The sequence below is a fragment of the Sabethes cyaneus genome, chromosome 3 (assembly GCF_943734655.1).
Source record: "Sabethes cyaneus chromosome 3, idSabCyanKW18_F2, whole genome shotgun sequence".
In the NCBI taxonomy this organism is placed as follows: Eukaryota; Metazoa; Arthropoda; class Insecta; order Diptera; family Culicidae; genus Sabethes; species Sabethes cyaneus.
Genome location: NC_071355.1, coordinates 245,454,109 through 245,481,336, shown reverse-complemented (window position 1 = coordinate 245,481,336; position 27,228 = coordinate 245,454,109). Strand labels below are relative to the sequence as shown.

The 27,228-nt window shown below is 39.2% G+C and overlaps 3 protein-coding genes across 3 annotated transcripts; all 3 read left to right on the top strand.

Moving 5' to 3' along the window:
* The first annotated feature begins 2,659 nt into the window (after window positions 1–2,659).
* On the top strand, window positions 2,660–3,640 carry LOC128744018 (retinaldehyde-binding protein 1-like). The gene is made up of 3 exons (XM_053840758.1): window positions 2,660–2,881; window positions 2,940–3,401; window positions 3,464–3,640. Exons 1-3 carry the CDS (start codon window positions 2,660–2,662, stop codon window positions 3,638–3,640), a joined length of 861 nt encoding a protein of 286 aa, XP_053696733.1.
* A 570-nt stretch (window positions 3,641–4,210) lies between these two features.
* LOC128741011 (alpha-tocopherol transfer protein-like) lies at window positions 4,211–5,199 on the top strand. The gene is made up of 3 exons (XM_053836586.1): window positions 4,211–4,426; window positions 4,491–4,952; window positions 5,023–5,199. Exons 1-3 carry the CDS (start codon window positions 4,211–4,213, stop codon window positions 5,197–5,199), a joined length of 855 nt encoding a protein of 284 aa, XP_053692561.1.
* An 8,039-nt stretch (window positions 5,200–13,238) lies between these two features.
* Window positions 13,239–26,810, top strand: LOC128743475 (alpha-tocopherol transfer protein-like). Its single transcript, XM_053840067.1, has 4 exons — window positions 13,239–13,737; window positions 25,854–26,158; window positions 26,221–26,371; window positions 26,509–26,810. Exons 1-4 carry the CDS (start codon window positions 13,305–13,307, stop codon window positions 26,556–26,558), a joined length of 939 nt encoding a protein of 312 aa, XP_053696042.1. The 5' UTR covers window positions 13,239–13,304; the 3' UTR covers window positions 26,559–26,810.
* The last annotated feature ends 418 nt before the right edge of the window (window positions 26,811–27,228 follow it).

Genomic DNA, 27,228 nt, shown 5'->3' with positions numbered 1-27,228 from the left:
AAATACTGTTTCGCTTTATAGGGATTATCGAAAAGATTACAGATTTACAAGTGCCTGGGCGACAACAAGGGGTAAATCTGAAACAGGAGCACTCGCTTTCAAATGTTGAAGTAGGATGTTGTTTGTTGTATTATGAAAATTTCGTTACAATAGCAGATGTTCAAGTGGCTGAGAAACACAGGGGCCCGAGTAAGATCGGGCTATCAGCTAGCTTATGATAATGAAAAGTGGAAAGTGAGAAGGGAAACGCGTGTAATGGGAAGTGAGTAGGGAAAAGTATGTAGTGAGAAATACGTAGTGAGAAACGAGTAGTAAGAAATGAGAAAGGAGTAGCGAGAAGTGACTAGTAAGCACAAAGAAATAGGAAATAGTTCAATCAATCACTTGATCTCACATTCGATCTCATGTTTATTCGGCCTAGTGTCCATTATGCATTTTGGCAGTATGCTTTTCATCCATCATTCGTCATGTCCATTACACGTCTGCATGCTTTGTGTCCCATGTCACATTTTACCTCAAGGGTCCCGCACTGTTTGTTTTGACAAAATGCTGGATGTACTTTTCAATGACCAAATTCGACCCACAACTGAATTGAAATGATGGATATGGTCAACCCGATATCCAACTGCAGTGGAAAAAAAAGTCTGCGTTTTTGTCGACGAAAACTATACGCAATGCCCTTCCCGTCCCGTGTCACGATATCTGTCATCACAACAACATCTTTCCTTGATGAAGTGCATCCTTCCGCAGAATCAACTAGGTGATCTGAGTTGATAGCGCTACTTGTTAATCGACGTCTGGGTTTCCACTGTTTCAGTTGTGAGCGAAGTTACCAATAAGGTTTACGCGAAAATCTGGAAAATAAGAATAAAAAGGTCTGGTAAAAAATCGGCGGTCATTTAGCCCGACGGGAAGTATTTTTAGCAACATCTTAGAGGTATTGTTAATCGCAGATGCAAGTTTGATAGAAATGAGATGTAAAGCCTTTTTGTAAGATGGTCGGCTGGAAATCTAGTGCATGGTAAATAATCTATAAGATTTTGAGCTTTCTCTATTTATCTTGTGTGCAATCGAAAACTTGATAAAACCAAGTACACTGTACGTGTCCACTGTCGATTTGTTTCTTTATTCGGTATGGTTATATAGAGCGTAGAACAATAGCCTTTTGTTTCATATTTTGAATAGTGGCTGACTTTGGGGAACATCAGTTTGCTGCTTTGTGCCGTAATACGGTATCCAACGGGAAAAAACAAGATTATTTTTCTCTATGACAATACTTCGTAAATTGATTCGTTTAAGGTGAAGGTCGTCAGAGTCCAACTGCATTTTTTACTTATTTCAGTACTTTTTCCAGAAGAACAGAGTTGCTAGTAGTAGGTAATGATCTGTTATGAACAATTGTGAAACGTAGAATCGCGTATCTGTTTTTGCTGTTGAACTAGATCCGACAGTAATTCTATCACATAAAATGTTGTTTACGGTGAATTTTATCATCAGTGAATTTTATAAGTAGGTATATTATTGACTTAATAGCATAAATAATTGGTCAATTTCATGCTCAAATGTTTACGTTGACATCACTCCATATATACGCCCGTTTCCTTGGTAACGTACAACAGCGACGGTCGTGAATTCGGAATTGCAATCGAAACAAAGTGAAGTTTTTCCCATCAATTCAAGTAAACAGTTCGGGCAAAATCATTATAATATCTTACTCAATTGCTGAACGGGTGGTAAATTAAAGTTTTCTGTGCCTCAAGTTAAGTTTTGCGAGTGACGTGACGAATGGAACGGTCGAAAAAAATTAATGAAAAATCGACGGCGTAAAAGTGAAAATGTAGTGATGATTTTTAATTGGTCAGAAATCACAGTATTTAGTGTAATTTATGCCCCAAATAGTAATAGAAGCTGTAGAATGCAATGTTTAGTGCCTCGAGTTACAAGATCTTATTACGGCTAGCAGGTTAGTTGAACTAATTTGATTTTTTTGTGATGGTTTTCCCAGTCTATGGGAGCATGGTGGTACACTGAAGAACCCTTCCTCTCGGTGATATTCGGTGCCATACTGACTGCCATAATTACTCTGACAACCTTGTCGTTAAAGTGAAAAGCTGGCTCAAGAAATGATACGCGCTGAATAAGCAATAATTTTATTCCAACATTGGCCAAAGGATGGGGAAACAATGTAACCAGCAATATACTTTGAGTATCCTCTTTTTGTCGTTATACTAAACTTGGAGCATTGTTTTTTGAACTTGAATTTTTGTATGGAATGGCCTTAATTAAAAACTGAAATGAAAGTAATTGAATATGGTTAGTTTTAAATCACTTAATTTTATGACACAAAGCCAAAGTGCATCAGAAATTATATTCAAGACAACATTTAAGCAACTATATCTCAATAATAATAACTTCAAAGGATATTTTGGAAGCAAGAAAAAACAATGACTGTTAGTTGATTTCGGGGCTTTGTTGACGATAAACCGTTTATAAATATACCTACAATTTATATTACGTAAGCGCAGTCAATCAACTGCCCGGCCGGTGCGATAAGTCCTGACCAAAATTTGCTACTTATACAGAGCGCGCAGTGCAACCAAAATGCAGTCAATTTGAAGTGTTTTGTTCTGTGAATTGATTGATTTGATCCGTGGTAAAAATGTCCGCTCTATTCGACGTTGATGTTAGCGCACCAAGTGCGGAGGTGATGGAAATCGCTCGGCAGGAACTTCGCGAGACGCCGGAAGTCAGGGCTGCTGCTATTGTCGAGCTGAGGAATCTGTTGAAAGCTGCAGCGGATCTCAACTTCCCCGATGATGATGACTTTTTGCTGCTGTATCTGCGTCCGACTCACTTCTATCCGGAGAGTGCCATCAAACTGGTGAGTGTGGAATAGTTGACAAATTTGGGGAAGTTCTAATTAGGCCAATTGAATTCAGATGCGAAACGTAGCACAGTTCCAAAAGAACAATGCCGACCTGCTGAAGAACTTGATGCCATCTGATTTGAAGAATGAGATCACCAATTTTGATCTAATCACGGTGTTGACGAATCGTGATCAGTTCGGTCGTCGGGTGGTTATCGTCAAACAGGGAGAAGCTTGGGATCCAAAGGCCATCAACGAAGATAAAATCTTTGGTATTTTGTACACCGTCCACAAGTTGGCAGCTTTGGAACCCATCACACAGATCTGCGGAGCGGTGGTGATTTATGACTTTGAAGGACTCGGCATGAAACAAATCAACGGAATATCGGTCAGTGGGGTCAAACGGTTGTTGACTTTCATTCAGGAATCGGCTCCGCTGCGCATGAAGGCGGTTCATTTCGTTAAGGAACCGACGCTGTTCAGTATGGTTTGGGCCCTGATGAAACCACTGGTTAAGGAGAAGTTAAAGGCCCGGGTAATTGGTTGTTGAAGGTGTTTTAGAATGATGCATTTTTAAACCTCTCATTTGATTCGCAGATGTTCTTCCACGGTGACGATATGAAGAAACTTCACAAGCATATTGATCCCAACTACCTGCCGGCTAATTACGGAGGAAATATGCCTGCTTTAACTTATGCTTCGAAGGAATGGTACCCGGCTTTGGAAAAACACAGCGATTTCATCAAGAAGTTCAACTCGGCTGGGTTCAAATAAATTAAACAACGAAGTTGTTAATTTCTTTTACCACAAAAATAAACTTTATCTGTGACTTCGTCACAGCTGAGACTCTTTGTCGTCGACGTGATTAATGCATTATTTGAGTAAAGTCCAGAGAACACAAACCAAAGAGTTATCATATCAAACGACGGTGTGCTGGCGAAAGCCATCTTCGGAGCTCATCGTTATCTTCAAAACGTTCAAAGTACACTGTTTCAAAAATATGCTGAATGTACGTTCAAATGCACAATCGATAAGAAATTGAAGCTCACCCGGTGAGAGTGGCTTTTGTCCATCATCGCCATCAAAATCGATAAGGGCGCCGTAAATAAACTTTACAAATAAACACCAACCATAGCCCGTCAGAACCCCCTTAAGACTAAGTACAATAAAATACAATTATGTAATCAATACACTCTGTTTGGTTCCAAAGCTATCCAATCCGGTAAGATAAGCTACCGTGCTAAGTCGTCGCTACTTATACGATACGATGAGCAAGTTCGACGTTTAGTTAGAAGAAGCTCACGTACCGTAGTAGACAGCCCAGCAGCAGCAGTAGCCAAAACAATGTCGTTCGATCTTGATCTGAGTCCGCCAAGTGCGGAGCTGCTTGAGGTGGCCCGTCAGGAACTTCGCGAAACTCCCGAAGTGCGAGCCGCAGCCATAGTCGAGCTAAGAAAACTACTCGAAGCTGCCACGGATTTGTACTTCCCAAGTGATGACGATTTTCTGCTGATTTTCCTGCGGCCAACACATTTCTATCCAGAGAGTGCAATCAAACTGGTGAGTTTTCCTGATACTGAATGGTGAACCGTAGAAGTCTTCTCAACATTCAAGTGCTTTTCAGATGCGCAACATGGCCGAATTCAAGAAGGCACATTCCGATCTGCTGAAAGATCTTCTTCCGGAGGATTTGAAGAACGACATCATCAACAACAACGTCGTGTCGGTGTTGAAGGAACGCGACCAGAAGGGACGCCGAATGATGATCGTCCGCATGGGTGACGTTTGGGATCCAAAATCGATCAGCGAGGATAAGGTTTTTGCCATCCTGTACACCGTACAAAAGCTGGCCGTTATGGAGCAGAGCACCCAGATCAGCGGAGCGGTTGTGATTTACGATTTCGAAGGTCTTGGCATGAAGCAGGTCAAAGGAATGTCGCCCAGCGCCGCTAAGCGGCTGCTTACCTTCATACAGGAGGCAGCTCCGCTGCGCATGAAAGCGGTCCACTTCGTTAAGGAACCGATGCTGTTCAACATGGTCTGGACGCTGATGAAACCGTTCGTCAAGGAAAAGCTGAAGGGACGGGTAAGTGTTGGTCTCAAACCATAGAACGGACGACTGATCTAATTCGCGGTTTGATTTGAAAAAACACTAGATGTACTTCCACGGTGACGACATGAAGAAACTGCACAAACATGTTGACCCCGGCTGTCTGCCTGCCAACTACGGAGGAACACTTCCGACACTGGACTACGGTTCGAAGGATTGGTACCCGACGATGGAAAAGCACACCGACTTTATCAAGAAGTTCAACACAGCTGGATTCAAGTAGGAGCATCATTATTATCATCATCACCACCATTCTAAAACATCAATGCAGTATAGATTAAATTGTTATCTAATCGTTCACTAATAATAAAACACAATGCTGTGCATTTTGTGTTCCAATCGGTGTCATACACAGGTTGGTGCTGATAATGGTTTCATCACTTTTCAAATAAATAAGTAATTTAACTCATTGATTATTGGGTCACTTTTTACTGGCTGGGATACTAAATATTTGTTGCGGATTTTTGATTTTTATCGATAAATTAACGATTATGTACTTGTAAGGAAATGTTTACGTTTCAAGCGAACTTCATCATTTGTGTTTGATGACAAATCTTTCAAATTGTTGTCGTTTGGGCAATCTTACCAAATGTTTTTAACGTCAAGGTCGCTAGAATACACTAAAGATAGCGTCTACTACTTCTACTTTATTCCGTGTTTCATTGGCCCAAATATTTTCCCTTCTTTACCTATTAAATAATCAAAAATAAAAGGAATTACAGCAATCAACTTGCAACCAATCTTCTTCCAGATTTGGCAACCAAAAGTATTAAACATTGTGTTTTAGTTACATTGCAATCTGTGCCATGAATTTCTGTTAAGATTCCATTGTCAATTCGTAAAATATTTACATTCAACGCTTTGCTTCGTCGATGCACTGTACAAAGTTTACTTGACATAAAAAAGTGTAAGCCTAGGAGGTACGTTGAACCGAATCTGACCAAGTAACTCCGGGCTATCCACGATATTTTCCAGAAGATCGCAGATAAATAATCGTTGCAACATCCTTCTCCTATGTTGGTCATCATTAAAATGATAGATAAAACTTTGATTCAAATCGAATTCATTCGCGAATTCCAGGTTCTAGTTTGTTTACGTAATGCAGTAGGTGACGAAGGCAACCATCATGGATTTGAAGGGGTTCAACCTAATGTATCTGATTTGTTTATTTCGATCGCCGTGGTACTGATAGCATCAATTAATGAGTGTAATGACGACAACAATGCACTTCACAATCAGCTTTGCATGCAGCGTTGTAAAGAAGGAATTTCGGATTTCGTTTGAATTTCGCATTTTCAGTTTCAGATTTAGAATGTTGGATTTTAAGTTTTGGATCTTTTCAGTTTCGGATTTAGAACGTCGGATTTTGAATATTGGGATTCGGGATTTTGGATCTGGAATTTCGGATTCTGAATTTTGGATTCAGAATTTCGGATTTAGAATTTTGGATTTTGAATTTCGAATTTAGAGTTTGGATTAAAAAACACCCCATGCAGTGGTTTATTTGCGAGGCTTGCCGAAGCGACTGCCGACAACGCACTGCTTGTTTCTATCGCCCTGATCGAGTAGATTACAGTCTATCTTCTCGACGGTAGAAACAATGAGCCGTCATACAAAAATAATATCGTCGCATCTATCGCATGCATGATGGAATTGAGAGAATAAAGCAAAAGTAGGTATTACACTATCTAATATAACGGGCGGCAGTAGTTTAGTGAGTAAAACATGCGGGTACCAACCGAAAGTGCGTGGGTGCGAGCCCACCCGCCATTACACCACCCGATATATTTTTGTCTATATCGAAATTTTCCAATTCATCCAATTAGTTAGACACCTCCTTTTCTGTAAAGAATTTCTGATTCTGAAGATTGTATTTTGAATTTCGGATTCTGAAATTAGTATTTTGAATTTTGAATTTCGTATTTTGTGTCTGATTTTGAATTTCCGAGCTCTCCTCGGTCAGTACCCCTTTTGTATACAGCAACTTGTACGTCTCTCCGAAGGTAATGAAAGAGAAAAAAGCCTTAATTCCTTATATTGTTCTACCCTCTAGTTATGACCCATTCATCTGTTCACACGCTCTTTCTCTTATCTCCCAGCTCCTTGTACAACTTTTAACGACCCAAATTAGACAATCGCAGCCACTTTTACTTATATGGACCTCACCCCCCCCCCCCCCCCCTTTGTCAACCCCGGTGCTGATTCACTTATGTCAAGAAACATAAAGTTTGCTGAAGAACAGTCAAGACGTTCGGCAATTATGCGAAACTCGTTAACTTTTATATACTTAAATATATTATAACCACACATTTAAAAGTTGATTTATTTGAGATAGACACAAATCCCCTCTCCAATTTTTTGATATTATGCACAGCAAACTACGTTCTTTCAAACGCAATCAACCGATTTTAATGCTACTTGCATCTTTCTAAGATACTAACATTTGAAAACGGCTTATTTTGAACACAAAATTTGATATAAGTGTACAAGTAAAGTAGATAGCTAGTTTCTTTTTTCACCAAAAATTGCGTCTTATTGAGCCTCAAAAGTCATCTAACGAAGTGTTTTGCGAGAAATGCAAAATAAAAAGTTATGGAGAAAAATCGCAAAATAGCAGAGTCACCCTAACTTGATTCAGGAAAAACGCCCAAATAGAGAAACGGTTTGAGATAGAGGGATTCCGCCTTCTGCAATATTACGCAAAATACTTCTAGCTATAAAATTGTTGAAGTGACTATCGCTCTATCTTGTTTCGTTTTGAAGATAATTTCTGGATTTTGGTAAATTTAAGGTTCACCCTAAAATACCAAAAAAAAGGCGGCATCCTAAATTAAGATTTTATTGCACGTAAATAGCCTAAAATCAACGACTACTGAGTAAACAATTTATTCGCTTAATTGGGTTTTCTGGATCATAGTGCAGTGGATTCGCGCGGGACTAGACATATCATCGCATCGAATTCGGCCCAAATACGTCGCACGCGCTTTCTAAACGACAGTCTATAATGGTGATCGCGGAAAGTTTTTGTAATATATGAAATGTAATCGCCCATGCGCGTTGTTTCGATGGATCATATCATCTACCAAGATGAACCCTGATCTATACCTTCCCGTACTAACACAAATCTAACACGTGATACTTGTGGAGATGCAGTGATACCCGCGGTCTCTGATGACAACAAGTATCGGACTAATATTCCTTCCTTTTTCCATGTAATACAGCCTTTTGATAGTGGCCGGCGTCGTTATTGGTCAATTTTCAAAGTATTGAATCAGTAGAAGTTGCACAATGAGAATGTCATGCTACTCCCAAGCACCATTCAATTGGTTCTTAGTGCAATCTTATTGATTCGGCCAATCACGGAGTGCAACTACGGGCCTAAGCTAAGCTAAGCGAATTTCGATTTTTGAATTTCGGATTTAGAATTTTTGTTTTTGAATGATGGATTTTGTATTTCCGCTTTTGAGTTTTAGATTTTGAATTCGGGATTTTGAATTTGGGATTTTGAATACCGAATTTAAGGTTTTGATACTTGAATTTCGGATTCTGAATGTTGGATGTTGAATTTCGGATTTTGAATTTAAAATTTTAAGAGTTTTGAATCTTAAAAGTTTGGAATTTTGGAAAGTCTTGGATTTTGAACTTCGTATTTCGGATTTCGCATTTAGGATTTTGACTTTCGGATTTCGAATTTCAAATTCCGAAATTAGGATTTTGAATATTTTGATTGTGGATTTCGCATTTAAAATTTCGAATTTCGATATCCTGATTTTAAATTTCGGAGTTCAGAGGGTTTTGTAATCCGGATTTTGAACTTATAACTAAAAGAGATAGGAATACTTGCGACGTTGCGAATGCACTTTAAAACACAAGCTTTGCATGAATTGGTTGCTAGCGTCACTATTTAGCTAAACGTTAAGAAAAATTTCATTGAAATACATTTAGGCCGGCGTGATAAGCGGAAGAGAGGGAGGTTACAGAGATTTTCTCAATGTTACTTAGGTCCTTTTGAAAAGTTATGCGAGAATTTTCAATTTTTAGCTTTTTATTTTCTATTTTTCCAGTTTTTATTTCCCATTTGCCAATTTGATTTTAATTTTCCGTTTTCTACTTTCTGTTGTCTATTTTGAATTTGTGTTTTCTATTTTCTAATTTCCATTTTCCATTTTAATTTTTCATTTTTCCATTTTTCATATTTTATTTTCTATTTTTTATTTTCAATTTTCTACTTTCTCTTCTCGATTTTGAGATCTATATTTATTTTTCATATTTTATTTTTTATTTTCTATTTCCTATTTTCTACATTTTATTTTCAGTTTTCAATTTTAAATTTTGAACTTACATTTTCATTTTGATTTTCAACTTACAATTTGTAATTCTAATTTTTAATTTCTGTTTTCTGTTTTCTATTTTCTGCTTCCTGTTTTTTATTTTATATTTTCTCTTTTTTGTATTATATTTTTTTGTTTCCATTTCACAATTTCTGTTTTCTTTTCACTGTTTACTGTTTTCTGTTTTCGTCTTGTGTTTGCACTTTGCAGGTTTCCTTATTCAATGTCTTAATTTTTACTTTTTTGATTTACTTGTTGTGTTTTGTTTTCCGTTGTCTGCTTTCTGTTTTCCGTTTTCCGCTCTTTTTTTGTTTTCTATTCCGTGTTTTACGTTTTTTCGCTCTTCGTTTGTTTCTGTTTTCCATTTTCTGTTTTTTATTTGCAGTTTTCCATTTTCTTTTCGCTGTTTTCTGTGTTCCGTTTTTTGTTTCCTGTTTCTTGTTCTCTGCTCTCTGATTTTTGTTCTCTATTCTCTGATCTATAGTATTCGTTCTCTGCTCACTGTATTCTTTGTTCTTTGTTCTTTGTTCTTTGTTCTTTGTTCTTTGTTCTTTGTTCTTTGTTCTTTGTTCTTTGTTCTTTGTTCTTTGTTCTTTGTTCTTTGTTCTTTGTTCTTTGTTCTTTGTTCTTTGTTCTTTGTTCTTTGTTCTTTGTTCTTTGTTCTTTGTTCTTTGTTCTTTGTTCTTTGTTCTTTGTTCTTTGTTCTTTGTTCTTTGTTCTTTGTTCTTTGTTCTTTGTTCTTTGTTCTTTGTTCTTTGTTCTTTGTTCTTTGTTCTTTGTTCTTTGTTCTTTGTTCTTTGTTCTTTGTTCTTTGTTCTTTGTTCTTTGTTCTTTGTTCTTTGTTCTTTGTTCTTTGTTCTTTGTTCTTTGTTCTTTGTTCTTTGTTCTTTGTTCTTTGTTCTTTGTTCTTTGTTCTTTGTTCTTTGTTCTTTGTTCTTTGTTCTTTGTTCTTTGTTCTTTGTTCTTTGTTCTTTGTTCTTTGTTCTTTGTTCTTTGTTCTTTGTTCTTTGTTCTTTGTTCTTTGTTCTTTGTTCTGTATTACCTTCCTCTGTTCTTTGTTTACTATTTCTGTTTTCTATTTTCTATTTTTGACGTAGAACTACGTTTCATCGCAGTTTCATCGCTTGTATCTTTTTCTATAATGAAAATTTAATAATATTCATATTTTATCCCAAAACTAGATTTCATTTCCAGTCGATTGGTGACAAGAGAACGGAGATCCGTTGAAAAACAACCGAGACATGGCCATTTCAGTGAAATCAACTCTGGAAATGTTGCCAATAACGTCCTACCTTTATAGCCATTTTAAGGGGACATAAACGACTAAATCTTTTGAAAAAATCGTAAATTTTTTATTTCAGATTTTGATTCTGCAGTCTTTTCCGCTTATTTTGCTACTAATTTTGTAATGATCCGACCACGGGAAGTGGCCGGAAAACGATCGAACACATAGGCATTCCAGTGCGATGTGGAACAACCTCGCCGGAATAAAACGCCGCTCCTGTAAAACCACGATTTTCAAACTTTGTGTACCTTTTTCTCAAAAACTACATAACGTACTGGAACAAACTTTTTTTTGTTTTGTTGGTAGAAGCTTGGCAAAGACTTTTATAACTTTTAAGCTTTGTAAACTACACACAACTTGAGAAAAAAGAAAAAGATGACTGAAAAATTAAAATTTGGCTTTTTTTCCTTTTTCTCTGGCGTTTACAAAGCCTAAAAGTTATAAAAGTCTTTGCCAAGCTTCTACCAACAAAACAAAAAAAGTTTGTTCCGATACGTTGAGTAGTTTCTGAGAAAAAGGTACATCAAGTTTGAAAATCATGGTCTTACAGGAGCAGCGTTTCATTCCGACGAGGTTGTTCCACATCGCACTGGAATGCCTATGTGTTCGATCGTTTTCCGGCCACTTCCCGTGGTCGGATCATTACAAAATTAGTAGCAAAATAAGCGGCTTATGACTTTTAAAAAAATTAGTCGTTTATGTCCCCTTAAAATGGCTATAAAGGTAAGACGTTATTGGCAACATTTCCAGAGCTGATTTCACTGAAATGGCCATATCTCGGTTGTTTTTCGACGGATCTCCGTTCTCTTGTCACCAATCGACTGGAAATGAAATCTAGTTTTGGGATAAAATATGAATATTATAAAATTTTCGTTATAGAAAAAGATACAAGCGATGAAAAAATCACTTGAATATCTGGAATATCTCCGGGGCCCACTGACTACTGCGAATGTTATAATATTTTGGAAAAAACTAGAAAATTTCCGCGTCAGATGCAATTGGTTTTATCTAGAAACGCCTTGTTTTGTAGAAGTTATGGCCGTCTCGTCAAAATTTTACCTGTCCTGATCATTTTGTCTAACCTCTGTATGAACCTTTCTACATTCTGTTTTCTATTTTTAAGTTCCCCTTTCGAATTTTCTGTGTTACTTTTTATTTTTTATTTTTTAACCTTTACTTTTTACTTTACCCTTTTATCTTATTACTTTTACCTTTTATTGAAGAACTAGCTGCATTCCCTGCGCGTCGCCTCGCGTCTAATTGAGAACAAATTGGAGGTACGCTATGTTACGCTAACGCTATGTAACTCTATGAAGTGCAACTACGTTACTTTTGCTCGTCTTGAATGTAATCTGGTATGAGATTGAGTCTTCGCTTAATGTGGGCGATTATTACCACGAAAATACATATCGCGCCCCTCGTTTTGGCGACAGACATAAGCCTCGTATATTTATGATTAATACCATCTTTTGTACCAAGTTGAAGTTAAAATCTATCTTCTACCCTATCATGTTTACCAACATTAGAATAACCACGCATTAGCGTGTGTGCTGTTCGTTGCTTAAGATTTCGCGTCGCGTGACTCAGTCTGCGGGAGGGCAGCACAAACTTGTTAGTTTGTTTGTGCGCACACAAGAATTCTCGTCCGGCTACGCTCATTACAGCAATGTGACCGACGACGACGACGACGACGACGACGACGATGGATGGCATAGAAAAATCATCATTGCAACAATGGGACTTCTTTGAGCCTTGTTGTTTTATTGCCGCTTCGAAGGCAAGTGAGACTATCTTCAATGAGACTGTTTGATAGTGGCGGCACTCACGGGCGGTGACCAGTCGCATAATCATTCTATTTGAACTTGGAACAATTTAGTTCTGATGTGACCAACTGATTTTAGGAAATTTTCGGAAGTGCATGGTTGATGAATTTATACTTGAAATTTGAATCTGCTAACCATGATAATAACTTCCGAGTGAGGAGAACTTCGAACTTCTAACTTCCCGAAATTCAATTATCATTTTACTAATTGTCATTGCAGCCGAACATGAGAAGTTCGTCATGCAAATCTGTCGAGTCACGCACCGCTATTTTTTGATTGGATCCGGTTTTACGGTACAGCGAATCAGAGATTCGATAAAAAAAAGGTTAGAACGAAAAGATCGTTAAAATGTTATTGCACCACGTCATGTCATGATTGCCTACTTAGTCAGAAACGGGAATCACTTTTTCAAATTACTAGTGCAAGTTGGAAAGCGCAAATTTGCTCCCAATAATAATAGTTGCATAGAACAATGCAGCAGGCGGTAAAAACTATCCCGTAGTGCAAGGCCGATCGGGTGATAACAACAGCAACAACAACAATAGCATCGAATAGCGCCCCAAGCGCATAGGGCGGATGGGCGGGCGCCCGGTCAACATCCCCGTAGCTCGTGATGGCTCACACGAGTATGGAAGCTAAAAACTGAGAAAGCATCGGCGACCCGTGCGCGGCAGCAGCGGCGATGACGAAAGGAACTCGCGCGGTGTTGGATAATGTACACAAACGAAAAATTAGCAAGCGTACTGTATAAAGCAGACAAACACGATCGCGGCTTGCTTTATTCTGCCGCTAGCAGCTAGTGAGTGCGGTTCAGTGATTGAATCGTTTTGTGGTGAATCGCGAAGTGGAAAAAGTTCTGAGTGGTGAAATTTTGGGCAAAAAAAAAACAATGTCTATAAAACGCAACGAAAGAGATTACCCTTACATCGATTTGGGCAATGGATACACCATTTGTATTCAAGCGGACGAGTACACCGATCCGGTTCTGAAGGCGAAAGCGGCACGGGAACTGAACGAAACACCGGAAAATGTGGAAAAAGCACTCCAGCAGTTGCGTGAGCTGCTGAAGACGGAAACGACGTTGTTTGTGCCAACCGAAAGTGATGCTTTTCTGGTGAAGTTTCTGCGGCCGTGCCACTACGATGCCCAGAAGGCATTCCAGATGATTCAGTTTGCCTATCGGATGAAGACCCGCAGTCGGGAGTATTACGAAAACACATCGACCCCGTCCTCGGTGCGGCATGTGTTCGACCAGGGAATGGTCTGGTTCATGCCCGATCGGGACGCCGATGGAGCCGCCCTGTGTGTGATAGAAGTTGGAAGTGAGTTGATATTTTTCACTACTAGAACTCTCGAAAAGACATCCGAAGTATACCGGAAAGAACATTATTCCTAGGATAATTAGAGTTCTCCGGCAGTCGATCGTGCCCAACAGAGGCTAACTGATTGCACTGCTATTCATGAAAGGAATTACACGTTTAGTGTTGAAAGCGTCAGTGCGATGAGTGATCTGTTCAATGCGATTTGCGCACGGTTTAATTACACATAGGGATAACTTTTTCATCTCTTGCAACAGTTGTTTTAAATTACCATGACGCACGATTTTCGCTTCGTGGAATTAGGTTCAACTTGACCTGTGATCTCTAAATCATATAGCCGACGAAATACCAATTTAGACATTTATTTTTTGCCCTATTGTCGGCAAGGTAAATTTTTAGTTCCTTACGGACAGTATGGTTTCCAAAATACTTAACTAAATATCGGTGGAGTTTATCTGAACTTGGTTGAAATCAGGTTCAGAATCCTCCCAAAATTTACAAACTGTAATTTTGAATAAGTTTATTGGATTCTTAAATTCGTCAATATAAACGGCGAGAAGATTTTCTGTATAATTAATAACATATCAATTTGTCGGTACAAGAGCAACTTCTCTAACTTTCATCTCAAACATCTCAAAAAAACATAAATCTCTTCCTTCGCGTAGTTTTCTACATTGCATTTTCTTGAGTCAACGACTTCGGGTGTTAAAAAAATTCTCACGTAAAAAAATACAACTGTAATTTCCCCTTTTCGATCGCGATTCGCGCAGTCATTCTATTGGTTACGGTGAGCCTATCTCAACCTGACCGTCGGTTCTCGGGATTTGATGCACAGATAATGCTTTTTAATATCCGCTATCATAGCTATCCGATTAAGATAACTGATATTCTAATCCTCCTATCTCCGAATGTTGGAGAGAATGACTGAATATGATAATCAATTTATCAGATCGATAACCAGTGAGAGTGAGTTCCATTATCGATCATCAGTTAAGATGATAAGCGTTGCCGAGTGTGATAAACAAGAAAAATATAAGAAATATAAAAGATCTTCCAACAACTGATTGATTGCTGTACCAATTCTGATGATCTTGATAGCAAATGAAGAATATTTTACAAGGCTTTTTACTTAAAGTGTAAAACTCATGGACAAAGTTAAAAAGGTGACTATTCATTGTCGTCAGTCGTTATTTGATTTGACCATCTTGTACGTTCAGCCCCTCTCTGTTCCTGGTACCGGCAGGGTTGTTGAACAGAACTGTTTTCGGCAGCCTTACGCGACGTGTCCGGCCCACAGTAGCCTACCGGCTTTCGCCAGATGTACGATAGGAATCTTTCCAAGCAGTGCCTGTAGATCCATACGCCTCCGCCGCTTTCCTTTCAGTTTGCCAAATATCATCCGCAGCAACTTCCGCTCGAACACGGCAAGAGCGCGTATGTCCTCCTTGAGCACCGTCAGAGCTACAAGTCCATTAAAAAGTACCGGCCTGATAAGGGTTCTGTACATTGTCAGTTTTGTACGGTGGTGTATGCTTTTTAATCGTAGCATTTTTCGAAGGACAAAATAGGCTCGATTTCCCGCTTGAATGCGCCGCTGGATCTTCTTACTAGTGTTGTTGTCCACGGTCACCAGCGATCCCGAATACACAAATTCATGTACTATTTCTAGTTCGTCACCGTCAACGGTTTCCGTGCTTGGGAGGCACGCGTTTGTTTTTTTAAGCTAAACTCCGCTTTCAGTCTGGCGTAGATTGCCTCCGCCGTCGCAAAGCTCCTGGCTATAAAATCAAAGTCATCTGCCGAGCTTAGGAGTTCGCTTGGTGAAAATTATGCCACAAGAGCGATGTAGAATAGCACGCAGGATAAGCCGCATTCGCGTCAGTTTATTTCCGGAAACCGTGTTCATGCTCGACCTACTGTATCGTATGCTGCTTTGAAATCAATAAAGGTGTGATGCGAAGGCACGTTGTTCTCTTGACATTTCTGCATGATGATCGGATGGTGAAAATTTTTGTACGTAATGGCGCGGGCCCTATGATGGTGACATCTGGCGTAACAGAATCTGGGATAGTACTTTGTGGGCGACGTTTACCAGCGTTATGCCGCGATGGTTACAGCAGTCAAGGCGATTATCCTTTTTCGAGACAAACCACTCGTTGCATTCATTCGTCCGGTAGCTTCTGCTACTACCGAATCTGTGTAGTGTAGAGCCGAAGCCAGCGTTTCTCGGACATATTTATAAAGCTCTGCCGGTAAGCGGTCCATATCAGCGGCTTTGACTTTTCTTCAGCAACCCATTGACTTTTTGCAGCTCAGGTGCTGGGACATTACTATCATCCTTGGGCACTCCTAAGTCAGCTTCGCCATTGTCGTGTTCATCGACTGCTTCCACCTGTCGCGCACCTCGCACTCGTTTGGGATTAGAATCCCACCCTCTCATGTCCGGTTTCGGTGTGTTTTGTAGCCCTTATGAGCTTGATTCAAGTTCTCGCAAAACTTCACCGTGTCATTAGTCCGGAATAGTTGTTTTAATTCTTCACGATCTCTGTCCCCCTTATGGCGCTTTTTAGTCCTCAGGATTGTAGTCAACTGGTTTCTTGCTCGTCGGTAGTAGACCAAGTTTTCCCTGGTGGCTGGTCAGAGAATTTTTTCAAGCAATTTTTTTCGGCTTTTTTATCGTCTTTTTGGCGTTGTTGGTTGCTCTTGATGGCGTCTTTTTGTCTTCAGTTGTAGCCTGTTTTGGTTTTCCTTGTTGCTGTTTTGCCGTCTTTTTACCGTCTCTCCAACCCATCTTAGATATTTATATTGTATTTGGGTATTTTTATCGAATTTCACAGTCACAGTCTTTTTGCCTGCTTGTTAACATTTCGCTGTATTTTTGTAATGTGCTGTCTTTTTGTCGTTCTTTGGTAGTCTTACCTGCCGATTTATTGCTGTCGTTTGGACGCCGTTTTGCTGTCTTTTTGTCATTTTTTGTTGTTTTTTCTTCGTATTTATTGGTTGCAGTTTTGTAATATTTTCATGTTCTTTTTCCTATCTTGTCATCGTATTGATGCCATTCTTCGTCTTTTGACGTCTATTTCTGGTATTGTTTTTTGGCGGCTTTTTGTCATGTTTTATGTTACTGTTTTGGGGTTTTCCATCGTCAATTTGTCGTCTTTTTCCCTGTTTTTGTATGGCTTTTTTCGCCACTTTTTGACCATTTTTCGTCGTCCGTTCAACTGTATCGCAAGTATGGCACTTGTGGCACGTGTTCGATTAAAACAGATAACAATTAATGGTAGAACTTCCTGTGGCACTGGTAACTATATTCGTATGTTTTGTATCGAAGACGTTTCATTTGGATCTCGTCAAAGTTTTTGCAAGCGTTTCGACGATTTGTTTCACGACGAGAACTTTACTCCGACGTTAATACTAATAATAGGCGCAATTTGCTAGGTACACTATAATGTACTGCGTCGGTTTATTAAGATCAAAGAAAGAAAAATTGTCGATTGAATGCAACGAAAACAGAGTCAGGTAGCATTTCAATCCGTCAAAGGGATCTCACTCACTTTGGAGGGCTGTGGGAACAGTCCTAAACTCGGCACAGAAGTATGTTATTCGTATGCTCAGAAGCAACATTGAAAAACATTGAATATCCCGAATAAAAATGTACAGCAAAAAAAAACATTGAATATCACTGTTACAAAACATCGAAAAACCACATTGAAACAGTGAAAATCTTTGTAAAATTTGCACTGAAGTTACCATGAGTATTGCTGTTTTCACATGTAAACCGCCAAATTTACGGTATTTCATGTTTTTGAAAAGATATGATGACAATGAATTTGACAGACTTCGAACTATTATGATTTTCGAGCCGCATTTACAGCTCATATTAGGAAAGTACTAGAGGTCAGTACACCTACATAAACAAATTCCGCTCTTTTCTCTTCACGCCTGGTATTAGTCTGTTAGATATTACCGACTCCTTGTTTCATTACTGTCTTCTATCGTTCTCTCCGTCAATTATAAATCTACCGTTATAAGAACTTAATCGTATGCCTGACCTCATTCAAGGTCAAGACATAAAAATAACGAGGTTGGTCTATTCCATAGGAACGGAGCCCTTCCCCAAACAACCGCGTTGAGATTCGCGGCTAACACGCTGACAGACGAACAGCGTAAGTCGCAAGCGGCTGCATAGTGTCAACGTCCTGTTAGTAAAACGAGCTAGATTAAACTTCTCAATCGGCGGTTTCTACAGTAGATGGAGGAAGAGGCACATCCTGAGGGTGGTTTGGCACTCTGGCGTACTCCCCAAGCACTGATATCAAATTGGACTAGGTTTAATCGTCGTCGTCGTCGTTGCAGTTGAACTTGACATCGCAGTCAACAACCCGATTTAATCCACCAGGTGTTATAAGAAACCTTTGTTATACCATCTTACTTGTCGGAACATAATTCAACTGTTAGTTAGCGTTTTGATTCACTCAAATCTCGTTTTTCGTCCACTATTGGGGGGACGCTAATTCAAACTTTGGACATAAAAAAAAGTGGACGTTAATACGAATTTTGGACGTGCAAAGAAAAGATGTTATTTCGAATTTCCTGAAATCATCTCATGATTTTTGACGATGATGTTAATTCAAGGTTTGGTCGTAAAACGAGAGGACATTATTTCAAATTTTGGGCGTAAAACGAAATCACGTAAAATGAATGGACGTAAAAAGAGATTCTAGTGTAGTTGGTTCATATTCTGATTCAAACTTAGAACACTTAGAATAAAATGCTCGTCAGTAACGTTAATATGGATTACATACGAATGGCCGAAACACAAATCGCCGAACGTCATATTGTATGTATGTATGTATGTATGGGGTTAGTCACCATCACCTCAAGGGTTTCCCATTGTATGCAAGTAGCATTACTGCAGAATCGAATTTATCTACCTAGCAACTTTCATATCAATGCTGTTCGTGAAGGACCAAAAGGGGTTGGGTGGATCTATAAGCAATGTCGCTTATATGATACCACGGGAATATAAGACACTGCTTCCAGCATAGACTTCCGGTTTCTAGAAACATAACTTCGCCGTGCCGACTTCTCTTGCGTGATGATTTGTGTGCTAGAAGGACGCGTCAAAATCCTCTCCGACCTTATATAACTTGGGCTGGTTACCACATCCCTCATCCAGTCTTCGATTCATTCGATACCCTGATGCTCCTTCCCCTTTACTATAATGATAGTATATGGCAATGTAATAAGATATGTGTTATATGAATATACATTATATGAAGATATATGGACAAAAATAGAACAATCTCACCAGCAGTCCTTCGAATGGAATAGAGTTGTATCATTTGAGTTTACATGAGTGCTTTCATTATTAATTTAGTTTTTCTTCTGGTATCCATGAGCATTGTTTAAACTTTCTTCGGCCCGAGTTTTCACTGTACAGTAGGAGGTGCTTGCTCCATGAGTTAAAACGAAACAAATAATTAAAATAATGTTAATCTTACCTACTAACAAGGTCGTGTGGCTCAGCCGTCATCCAAACCCGCAGTTTTGAGATCAGGCAGCCGGGAACCACCCATCACCGCACCTCCTAGCTTGGCTACTCTATAGAGCATTACCGGGTAAGGCCACGTGGAGGCGCTAGGTAGGGGCTTGGGATGGCTGGAGCTATGTTGGACGCTTCCTCATTTGCCTTCCCCATTTCATACCCACAAATAGCCGAACGTCATATTCGACCGAAAATATTCACGGCCTTGAAACCTGCAAAAACGTTGGGTACATGCTGTCCATATTTTTGTGTGTGGACATTATCACTACGACCAGCATTTTGATCTATTGTGATCTTATCCAGGAGTTGTACCGCACTTCGTTGTTATTGCAGTATCGCTATAGAGTGAGCGAACTGCTTATTATCCGTGCTTAAAGTGTCGGTGTGCTTTCAACCCTTTTTCCTCTCTACGCTTCTTACTACTTTTCAACCAATCTAGCTCTAGAGCCAGGAAGTGCGGAGATTAGTTATAATTTGTCCTTGGACAAGCGGCTTCATTCGCACCTCGAGCAAGTACCACTCTTGTAACTTGCCCTGGCAAGAGGCTTTCATTGGTAGTAAAATGCAGAATGCAGTAGGAAGTATGTGAAGGGGCCTGAGAATAAATCCATGCTAAAGTCACTTAACATCGAATGGCCTGATTCTACTAAGATTCGAACCCACGACCACTCGCTTGTCAAGGAAGACTCGGTAACCTTGCGGCTACAGACGCCCGCTGTCACTTGTTCGGACTTAACTAAGGGATAATCCCTACTAGTTAGTAAGCTTTGGAAAATGCATGCACCTAAATAGAAGTGGTTTCTGCAGGGGGGCTGCCCCTACCGCAGTGGCGCTTAGGGGAAAAGAACTATCATCTATACTCTATAGTAAATAGTTGTGTTGCTTATTTTATTTTTTGCTTGATTAAAGTTATTAGTTAACTACTTGCCAATTCATGTTTTTTATTGAATAGTTATTTAGGCATTTCCCAAAAAAAGTCGGCCTTTCGTGATTCGGCTTTTTGTGACTGTTGCTGAAATTCGGCCATTTGGATATCGGTCATTCGTGATTCGGTAGTTTACGTTTCGGCTATTCAGTACCAGCCTGCTAATATGATAAAATATTATGGTTATTGTATGCCACCGGATAGAGAACATTGTAACGAACACTGTGGTATACAATAAGCACAATATTTTATCTTATTAGCGATACTAACGAGCATTTTATTCTAATTGTTCGAAGTCTGTTCTAAATTTGAATCAGAACGGCACTTCTGCTTACAGATACTGCGAATAATAATACCTTTCATTTGGTATCGAAATCATGAAAATCGGTTCAGTCGTTCAATAGTTATGATTTTGGGAAAAAAAAGTTTGGCAAAACGATGAAAGGGGCACCCCAAACGCCAAATGAAAAAGGTAAAAACCTGATTTAATTCACCTATTGGTGAAAAGAACCTTTGTTATACGGTATTATTTGCTATTTGAGATAGAAATCGACACGTCTTCGGAACATAATTCATCTATTAGTTAACGTTGCATTGTGCGTTGGTTTACATAAAAATTTTGGAAAGTGAATAAGCTTATAAAATTTGAACAAAATAGAAGCACTTACAAATTTTGATAGTTCTTTTTCTCATGAAATTGCTGGTAAGTGCAAGTAAAAGTAAGTTGTAAGAAGAAATATTATTCTTTAACATATACATTGCGTAGTAAAGGTCTAGTTTATAGGTTTTTGAACTATGCATAACTATGCATCAATAAAGTTTTCTTGAAAAAATTTCGTCAATTTTTATTAACCTTCGGCTACTCACGCTGTTGTACTCTGAACAACATGTGTAGTTTTATGAATGCCATATTTACCAATCGTTGTTTAACTAACGTATATTTTTCAATAAACTTGTTATGAGCAAAATGTCTGAATTATTCAATGCAATAATACTTTAAATTGTTAGGAAAATAGATCAGCATAAACCGACAGCACAGAAACGAAGCAAGCAGCATGTGAGGTGTACCGCTATTGGCCCCAACTGGAATTTTTTCACGTTACTTCATATGGAAAAATGGTGTCTGTATGTGGCAAAACTATCAGCAAATGTAAAATGATTAAAATGTATCCGTCAGTTGGTAGTCGAGTAATTCGGGGTTAAAATCAGGGTATTTTTATAATCAAAGTTCTACAGTTCCTAAACAAGCAAACATAGAGGTATACTATTTTCAGCAAAGTTGTGTATTTTTACTACTTGCATAACTTTGTAACACTTGAAAAAATCATACAACAATTACAAAAAGAGCTAAAATAGAAAAACTGATTTTACAAATACAGAAACAATAAATAAGATTTCTCTGTCTTCGCTGAAGAGATAGAAGGTTACAGTCTTCAGCAAAATTTCTTGTAATAATAGGCTCTAAAACTTTGCAGAACACATCAATGTGTTATATTGAAACTGAAGAAAAATATTTTTTTTCACTTTTAGGGGGATTAATCCAAATTTAAATTCTACCAGATGATAGAGCGTTCAATTTCAAGAAACTCTTTCAAAGGTTCGATAAACTTAAAACCAAGTTTTCCTAGCCAAAACTCTAGTGCACACGTTTTCTTTGGTTTCGGGCTATTGTGCGCGCGAGTAACTGTGTTGCAAAAGTTGGCGCGAGCGTTCGAGGATTGATATCTTTTGACCGGTAAAACCAATTCTTATGAAATTTTGCATATATATTCGTAGTATCAAAACCTCTCGTTTGATATTAAAATAATTGAAATTAGGTAAATTATCTTGGTTAAAATCATTATAAATTATTGTTAATTTTGGTGTGGTGTATACGGTTGCTCATAACTTTCAAATTAAACGTCCAATCCAAAAACCATTCAATAGTGATCTATCCGGTTATATTACCTGCCAAATAAAACTAATAGCGCCTAAATCGGTTTGGCCATCTCTGAGAAACAGGCGATCATTTGAACCTTATCAAAAATAGTTTTTTAAGGCTAACTTTTAAACTGCTTGTCCGTTTTCAATAAAACTTGGTAAAAAGTTTAGTAACAGCAAGAGCTTTCGTTTAGTAGTAAGATCGTTAAAATTGGTAGCGTAGTTTAGGAGAAACGCGTGTCACGTAGTTTTCACATTTTCGCTCATAACTTTTAAACGAAACGTCGGACCGCAAAGCAATTCAATAGTGATATACTAGACAATAATACCTTTCAAACAAAAGTAAAAGCGATCAAATCGGTTCAGCCATCTTCGAGAAACAGGCGATAGAAAATGAGCTGCACATACACACATACACACATACACACATACACACATACACACACACACAGACATTGCTCAGTTCGTCGAGCTCTATCGATTGGTATATGTGATTCGGCCCTACGGGCCTCGGATCAATTTCGTGTTTTTCGACCAATTTCTAAACCTTTGTTATATAGTATAACAAAGGTAAAAATTAGATTTGAATTTGTCCTTAAAATGGGATGTTAAATAGGACTTGAACTGGAAACTGAATTTAAAATTGGACTTTAGATCGGAGATGAAACTGGAATTAAATCACCCTCAAAATTCTACTCAAAATGGGTAATTAAATTTGACACGCAATTGGACATGGGATTAGACTTACAAATGGACTCGCAACTGAGCTTGAAATCGGAGTTGAAATCTGAATTAAATTAAACATTATTTAATATTTATTTAATATATCCCTTTGACAAAGACTTAATGAATTTATAGGTCCACAAATAAAAATTATATTAAATCTGTCCTCCATAGTCGCTGCGTGAATTTTCCACTTGGCTCTCCAAACTCGAAGCGTCCGACTTCAACCCGAGTGAAAGTCCGGACACATGCAGTCATCGGTTCGTGGAATCCAAATGTGGTACGATGAAAAATGGCATGCAGCAACGATGCAGTGCGTAAAGGTCTTTGCGAAGCACGGAAATTGACTTTTGCAAGTAAAACGTCGGTGAATCGATGTCGTTGTTTAAAATTTTTGCCACTAGCGTTGCCTGCTGAACTTTGCGGCGCCGTTCCAGAGTCTCCAGGCCCAGTAAACGACAACGTGCAGGATACGGTGGAAGATTCTCTGGATCTCGCCAAGGCAAATCTCTAAGAGCCATACGAATGAACCTTCTCTGGATGCGTTCGATTCTTAGCGTCCACGTGAGCTGATGAGGTAGCCAAATTACACTTGAATTTTCAAGTACAGGACGGATTAATGCGCAATACAAGGATTTTAGGCAATATGGATCCTTTAAATCTCTTCCAATTTTATCAATGAATCCGAGCTTCCGGGATGCTTTGGAAATAATATTAGAGCGTTGAGCATTGAACGTAAGTTTAGAGTTGAGTAAGATGCCGAGGTCATTAACCCATTTTCTCCCAGCGTTGCGAAAACGCTGTTGATTGTCAACAGAGAGCAATGGGGCAACACACATTTCAACAGATACCACATACTCAACCGAATGAAAAACCAAATCTAGGACTCTACCAAGCTGATTACGCTTCAAGTTGGCTTGTTGGAGGTTGAGAAAATCCATACCGTCGATTAAAGCAGCACTCGCTGCACTAAGTTGCGATGTGTTAGTGTGGTGGATCATGCCGTCATTGTAGTCCCAACCAATGCGTGGTTGATTATAGCCGCCGTAAATCAAAATACCGTCGATTGTACTGTTTTTTTTTCTTCACATAATTCACGAATAGAAGACACGAGCATCTCGATCACAGCCGGATCTTGGCTCTTGTCGGGAGGGATGTACACAGCGCCTAATAAAATTTTCAGACCGCGAATGTTCGCAGTAACACTAACCTGCTCTAGGCTACTTGCATGCACTGAAGTGAGGACAACGCAAGGTGTGTTGCCGGGCGACAGCAATTAGTACTCCTCCGAAGTTGCGCTTGTCACTGTTACGAGAGGAACGATCGCAGCGAAAAACATTGATAACTTTGAAGAATTATGAAACACCAGCTTCCACCGTCTCTTTTTCAATAAATAAAGAACCTATCTCTTTCGTTTTAGCTTTGAGAACTAGTATTGTAAAACCTTATTGTATCAGAGTTTTAGGCGTGCTACTAATTAGCAAATTATCGTCTCAGCATTACATTTCATTCATTGGCAGAATGGTCTCTAGAAATCTTGGCTTCATATTACAAATCGGAAAGGATGTCAATAGCATCTATTGCCTGCAGTCTTTATATCAATTATAAATTCTTTATGCTTATAAGTGCTCATAAGTGCGTCCATCTCTGTTGTTCGACGCCTTTCATCGCTATCCCTTTCGGCTGCCGTGCTACGAAACTCGCTGCCAAGTGCCCAGCACAACACAGTTTCCAGCGTTGCTCGTCAAATTGACGAATTCCGGAACGTAAGGTAGACTTCTCTGACCGTTGGAGTTTTGAGGGTATTTAATAGAGTTGCAAAGGGTTTTAATTTCAATTTGTTCATAGAATCGATTAATCGTAAGACAATTCTAATGTAAATGGATAAATAAACAAGTTTATTTTCAGTATCGAATATCATTATATTAGTATAAATGAGATGCCTTGGACAACAATTCATCAAATGGTTCATAAATCTGTCAGTTGGAATATGCAGCGCAGAACAAGCATCTGTTCAAACCGGAATCTATAGTTGATGCCCGGAAGGTCGCAGCGTAACCAAAATTAGTTGTAAAGTTTGAAGTCTAGACTTAGCCCCCCTTAAGCCGAAAATAGAATACAGTTTTAAACTTGCAACACAACTGCATCACAGGACAGGTTTTTGGTGGAAGTTGATTCCGGTCAATCGCTTTGTTGTTTTTTTTTTGATCAGGATAGTGACGCATGCAAACAAACGTAGATGATTATCTCGAAATGTGATCAGCTGGATGTGACCCTGATGATGACGTGATAGTTTCTAACTGAAACATCTAAATAATTTTTTTGGGGTTCACTGTTTTGAAAATTTGTGCTTCTATTCTCGAACAGGAATGTGTAAGTTGCTTCAGTTTTTCATATCCAAAGCTGCTCAATTAAAACGTAGTTGTAAATAACCGCTAGGCCAAAAAAAACCCGTTTGTGTCTTCTTTTATAATTAACACAATACAAATCGATGGTTTTAATTTGAGTAGGTCCCCTTTACCTAGTTCAATGACCTAAAATTTACGGCACAAATCAATTTTTTTTATGTCACTATTCTGTACCAACCAATTGAAGCTTTGGAAAATTTCGAAAACTTCTCATCCAACCATAAAGTTAGTCTTCTAAACAATCTTCAGCAGTGATCTTTCAACAAATCAACTAATTATTCTGCAAATGTTTGTCATGATTTCAAGGTAAACTGGATGGAAACAAACATAGGGACAAACGATTTGTGCTTCCTAGAATTTGACTTTATTCCCCTGGCGTTGGCTGGCTGGCTGGCTGGTTGTGAATCAGAGTTTCTTTCGACTTATTTGTTTCGACAACAAATCATAATTGAATTAGCGAAAAATCAAAAACAGGAATTCACGTTTGCGAGTTTTACACGTCTTCCGTCATTAATACGCGAGTCGAATCATACATTTGAGCGTTTAGCTGTTTCTACGTATTCACACCTGTCCTCTCTTTGCTTCTTCCACCCAGAAAAATGGGACACGAGCAAGGTGTCGATAGTCGAACTGATCGCCGCCATTCGGATATGCGTCGAGGCGTCCCTGCTGGATCCGGAAACGCAGCTGCACGGTATCAAGGTCATCTTCGACACCGAAGGCCTCTCGATGTCGCAAATCGCTCAGAACAGCCCCCGGCATGCCGGTATGATTCTCGACTGGGTACAGAAGGCGTGCCCCTTCCGGTTGCGCAGCATCCACGTCGTGAACAATTCGATGATCTTTAACATACTGTTTGCCATTTTTAAACCATTCATCTCGAAGGAACTACGCGAAAAGGTTAGTTTTCCTGCGCTCGTGGTGAAATCATTCAAGTAATTAATTTATTTCGCAATTTCTAGATATTTTTCCACAACAAGGAGTGGAACTCACTTACCAAGATGATCAATCCGGCTTGCTTGCGGCCTAAGTACGGCGGAACACTTGGCGCACCGGAGTACGAAGGCCGCCTGCTCGGAGATTTCCTGCAGCTGTACGACAAATATTTTGATTGTAAGCCACACTCGTATTTGCTATTACCGTTGAGTTATTACCGAACCGGTTTCTGCAAAGAAGTCTTTCCATCCCCTGCTGAGCTTACACTAAGCCACTAAGAGAAGACCATTTCGTTCTTTTCCATTTCGTTACAGCTCTAGACATGTACGGCTACGAAGAATGTACTAAGCGGAGGTCAAAGTGAGCCAAGCCAAGCCAAGCTGTCATAAACGGTGCGGATCTGTGCAGCAGCGCCTACTTCGACGCCCATCCATCCAGTGACCCTCGCGCAATGTCGCCGTCGACGTGCTGCGGGCGAAGAATGGTTCAGTTCAAACAAACGGCCTTACCAGCTGTTTGTTTAGTATGTGTGTTGAAAAAATAGTGATTTAATATGTACATTAATATATATCGAAACTTGTTCTTAGGTTGGTTTAGTCAGGCATTACATATAGTTGAAGGCATAGACTTAGCACTAATCAATTGGAAAAAAGAATACCCCAGCAGTGCAGCCAGTGATGTTGAGCAGGTAATTACCTACTTGCATTGCCAAACGTGTGCAAGCCGAGAAGACATTTGCGAAATCGAATCGGTATTAGCCGTAATGGTTGCACGAGTGCGTGTAGACTATTAAAATTTATAACCTCTCGAGGCTGGGCCTCTGCTGTGCTCTGCTCTGTGCGATGGATTTGACCAAATGACGCTGATAAATTGTTGTCGTTGACGTTGTCACCGCGCAGGCTCGGTGGTGCTGTTTGAATACATAATTAGCATTCTGATGGATGCGCTGGGTAGCATCAATCCAGCCATCGGCAACAGTTCAACAGCACGTCTCAATGACGAAGGATTGACGTGTGCGCTAGTGGTGGAATTAG

What these genes read in the sequence shown, in the direction of transcription:
- LOC128741011 (XM_053836586.1), top strand. Translation starts at nt 4,211, where the DNA reads ATGTCGTTCGATCTTGATCTGAGTCCGCCAAGTGCGGAGCTGCTTGAG. An exon ending in CAGAGAGTGCAATCAAACTG is followed by an intron (nt 4,427 to 4,490) that starts GTGAGTTTTCCT and finishes AGTGCTTTTCAG; the next exon opens with ATGCGCAACATGGCCGAATT. An exon ending in AGGAAAAGCTGAAGGGACGG is followed by an intron (nt 4,953 to 5,022) that starts GTAAGTGTTGGT and finishes AAAAAACACTAG; the next exon opens with ATGTACTTCCACGGTGACGA.
- LOC128744018 (XM_053840758.1), top strand. Translation starts at nt 2,660, where the DNA reads ATGTCCGCTCTATTCGACGTTGATGTTAGCGCACCAAGTGCGGAGGTG. An exon ending in CGGAGAGTGCCATCAAACTG is followed by an intron (nt 2,882 to 2,939) that starts GTGAGTGTGGAA and finishes AATTGAATTCAG; the next exon opens with ATGCGAAACGTAGCACAGTT. An exon ending in AGGAGAAGTTAAAGGCCCGG is followed by an intron (nt 3,402 to 3,463) that starts GTAATTGGTTGT and finishes TTTGATTCGCAG; the next exon opens with ATGTTCTTCCACGGTGACGA.
- LOC128743475 (XM_053840067.1), top strand. Translation starts at nt 13,305, where the DNA reads ATGTCTATAAAACGCAACGAAAGAGATTACCCTTACATCGATTTGGGC. An exon ending in GTGTGTGATAGAAGTTGGAA is followed by an intron (nt 13,738 to 25,853) that starts GTGAGTTGATAT and finishes TCTTCCACCCAG; the next exon opens with AAAAATGGGACACGAGCAAG. An exon ending in CGAAGGAACTACGCGAAAAG is followed by an intron (nt 26,159 to 26,220) that starts GTTAGTTTTCCT and finishes CGCAATTTCTAG; the next exon opens with ATATTTTTCCACAACAAGGA.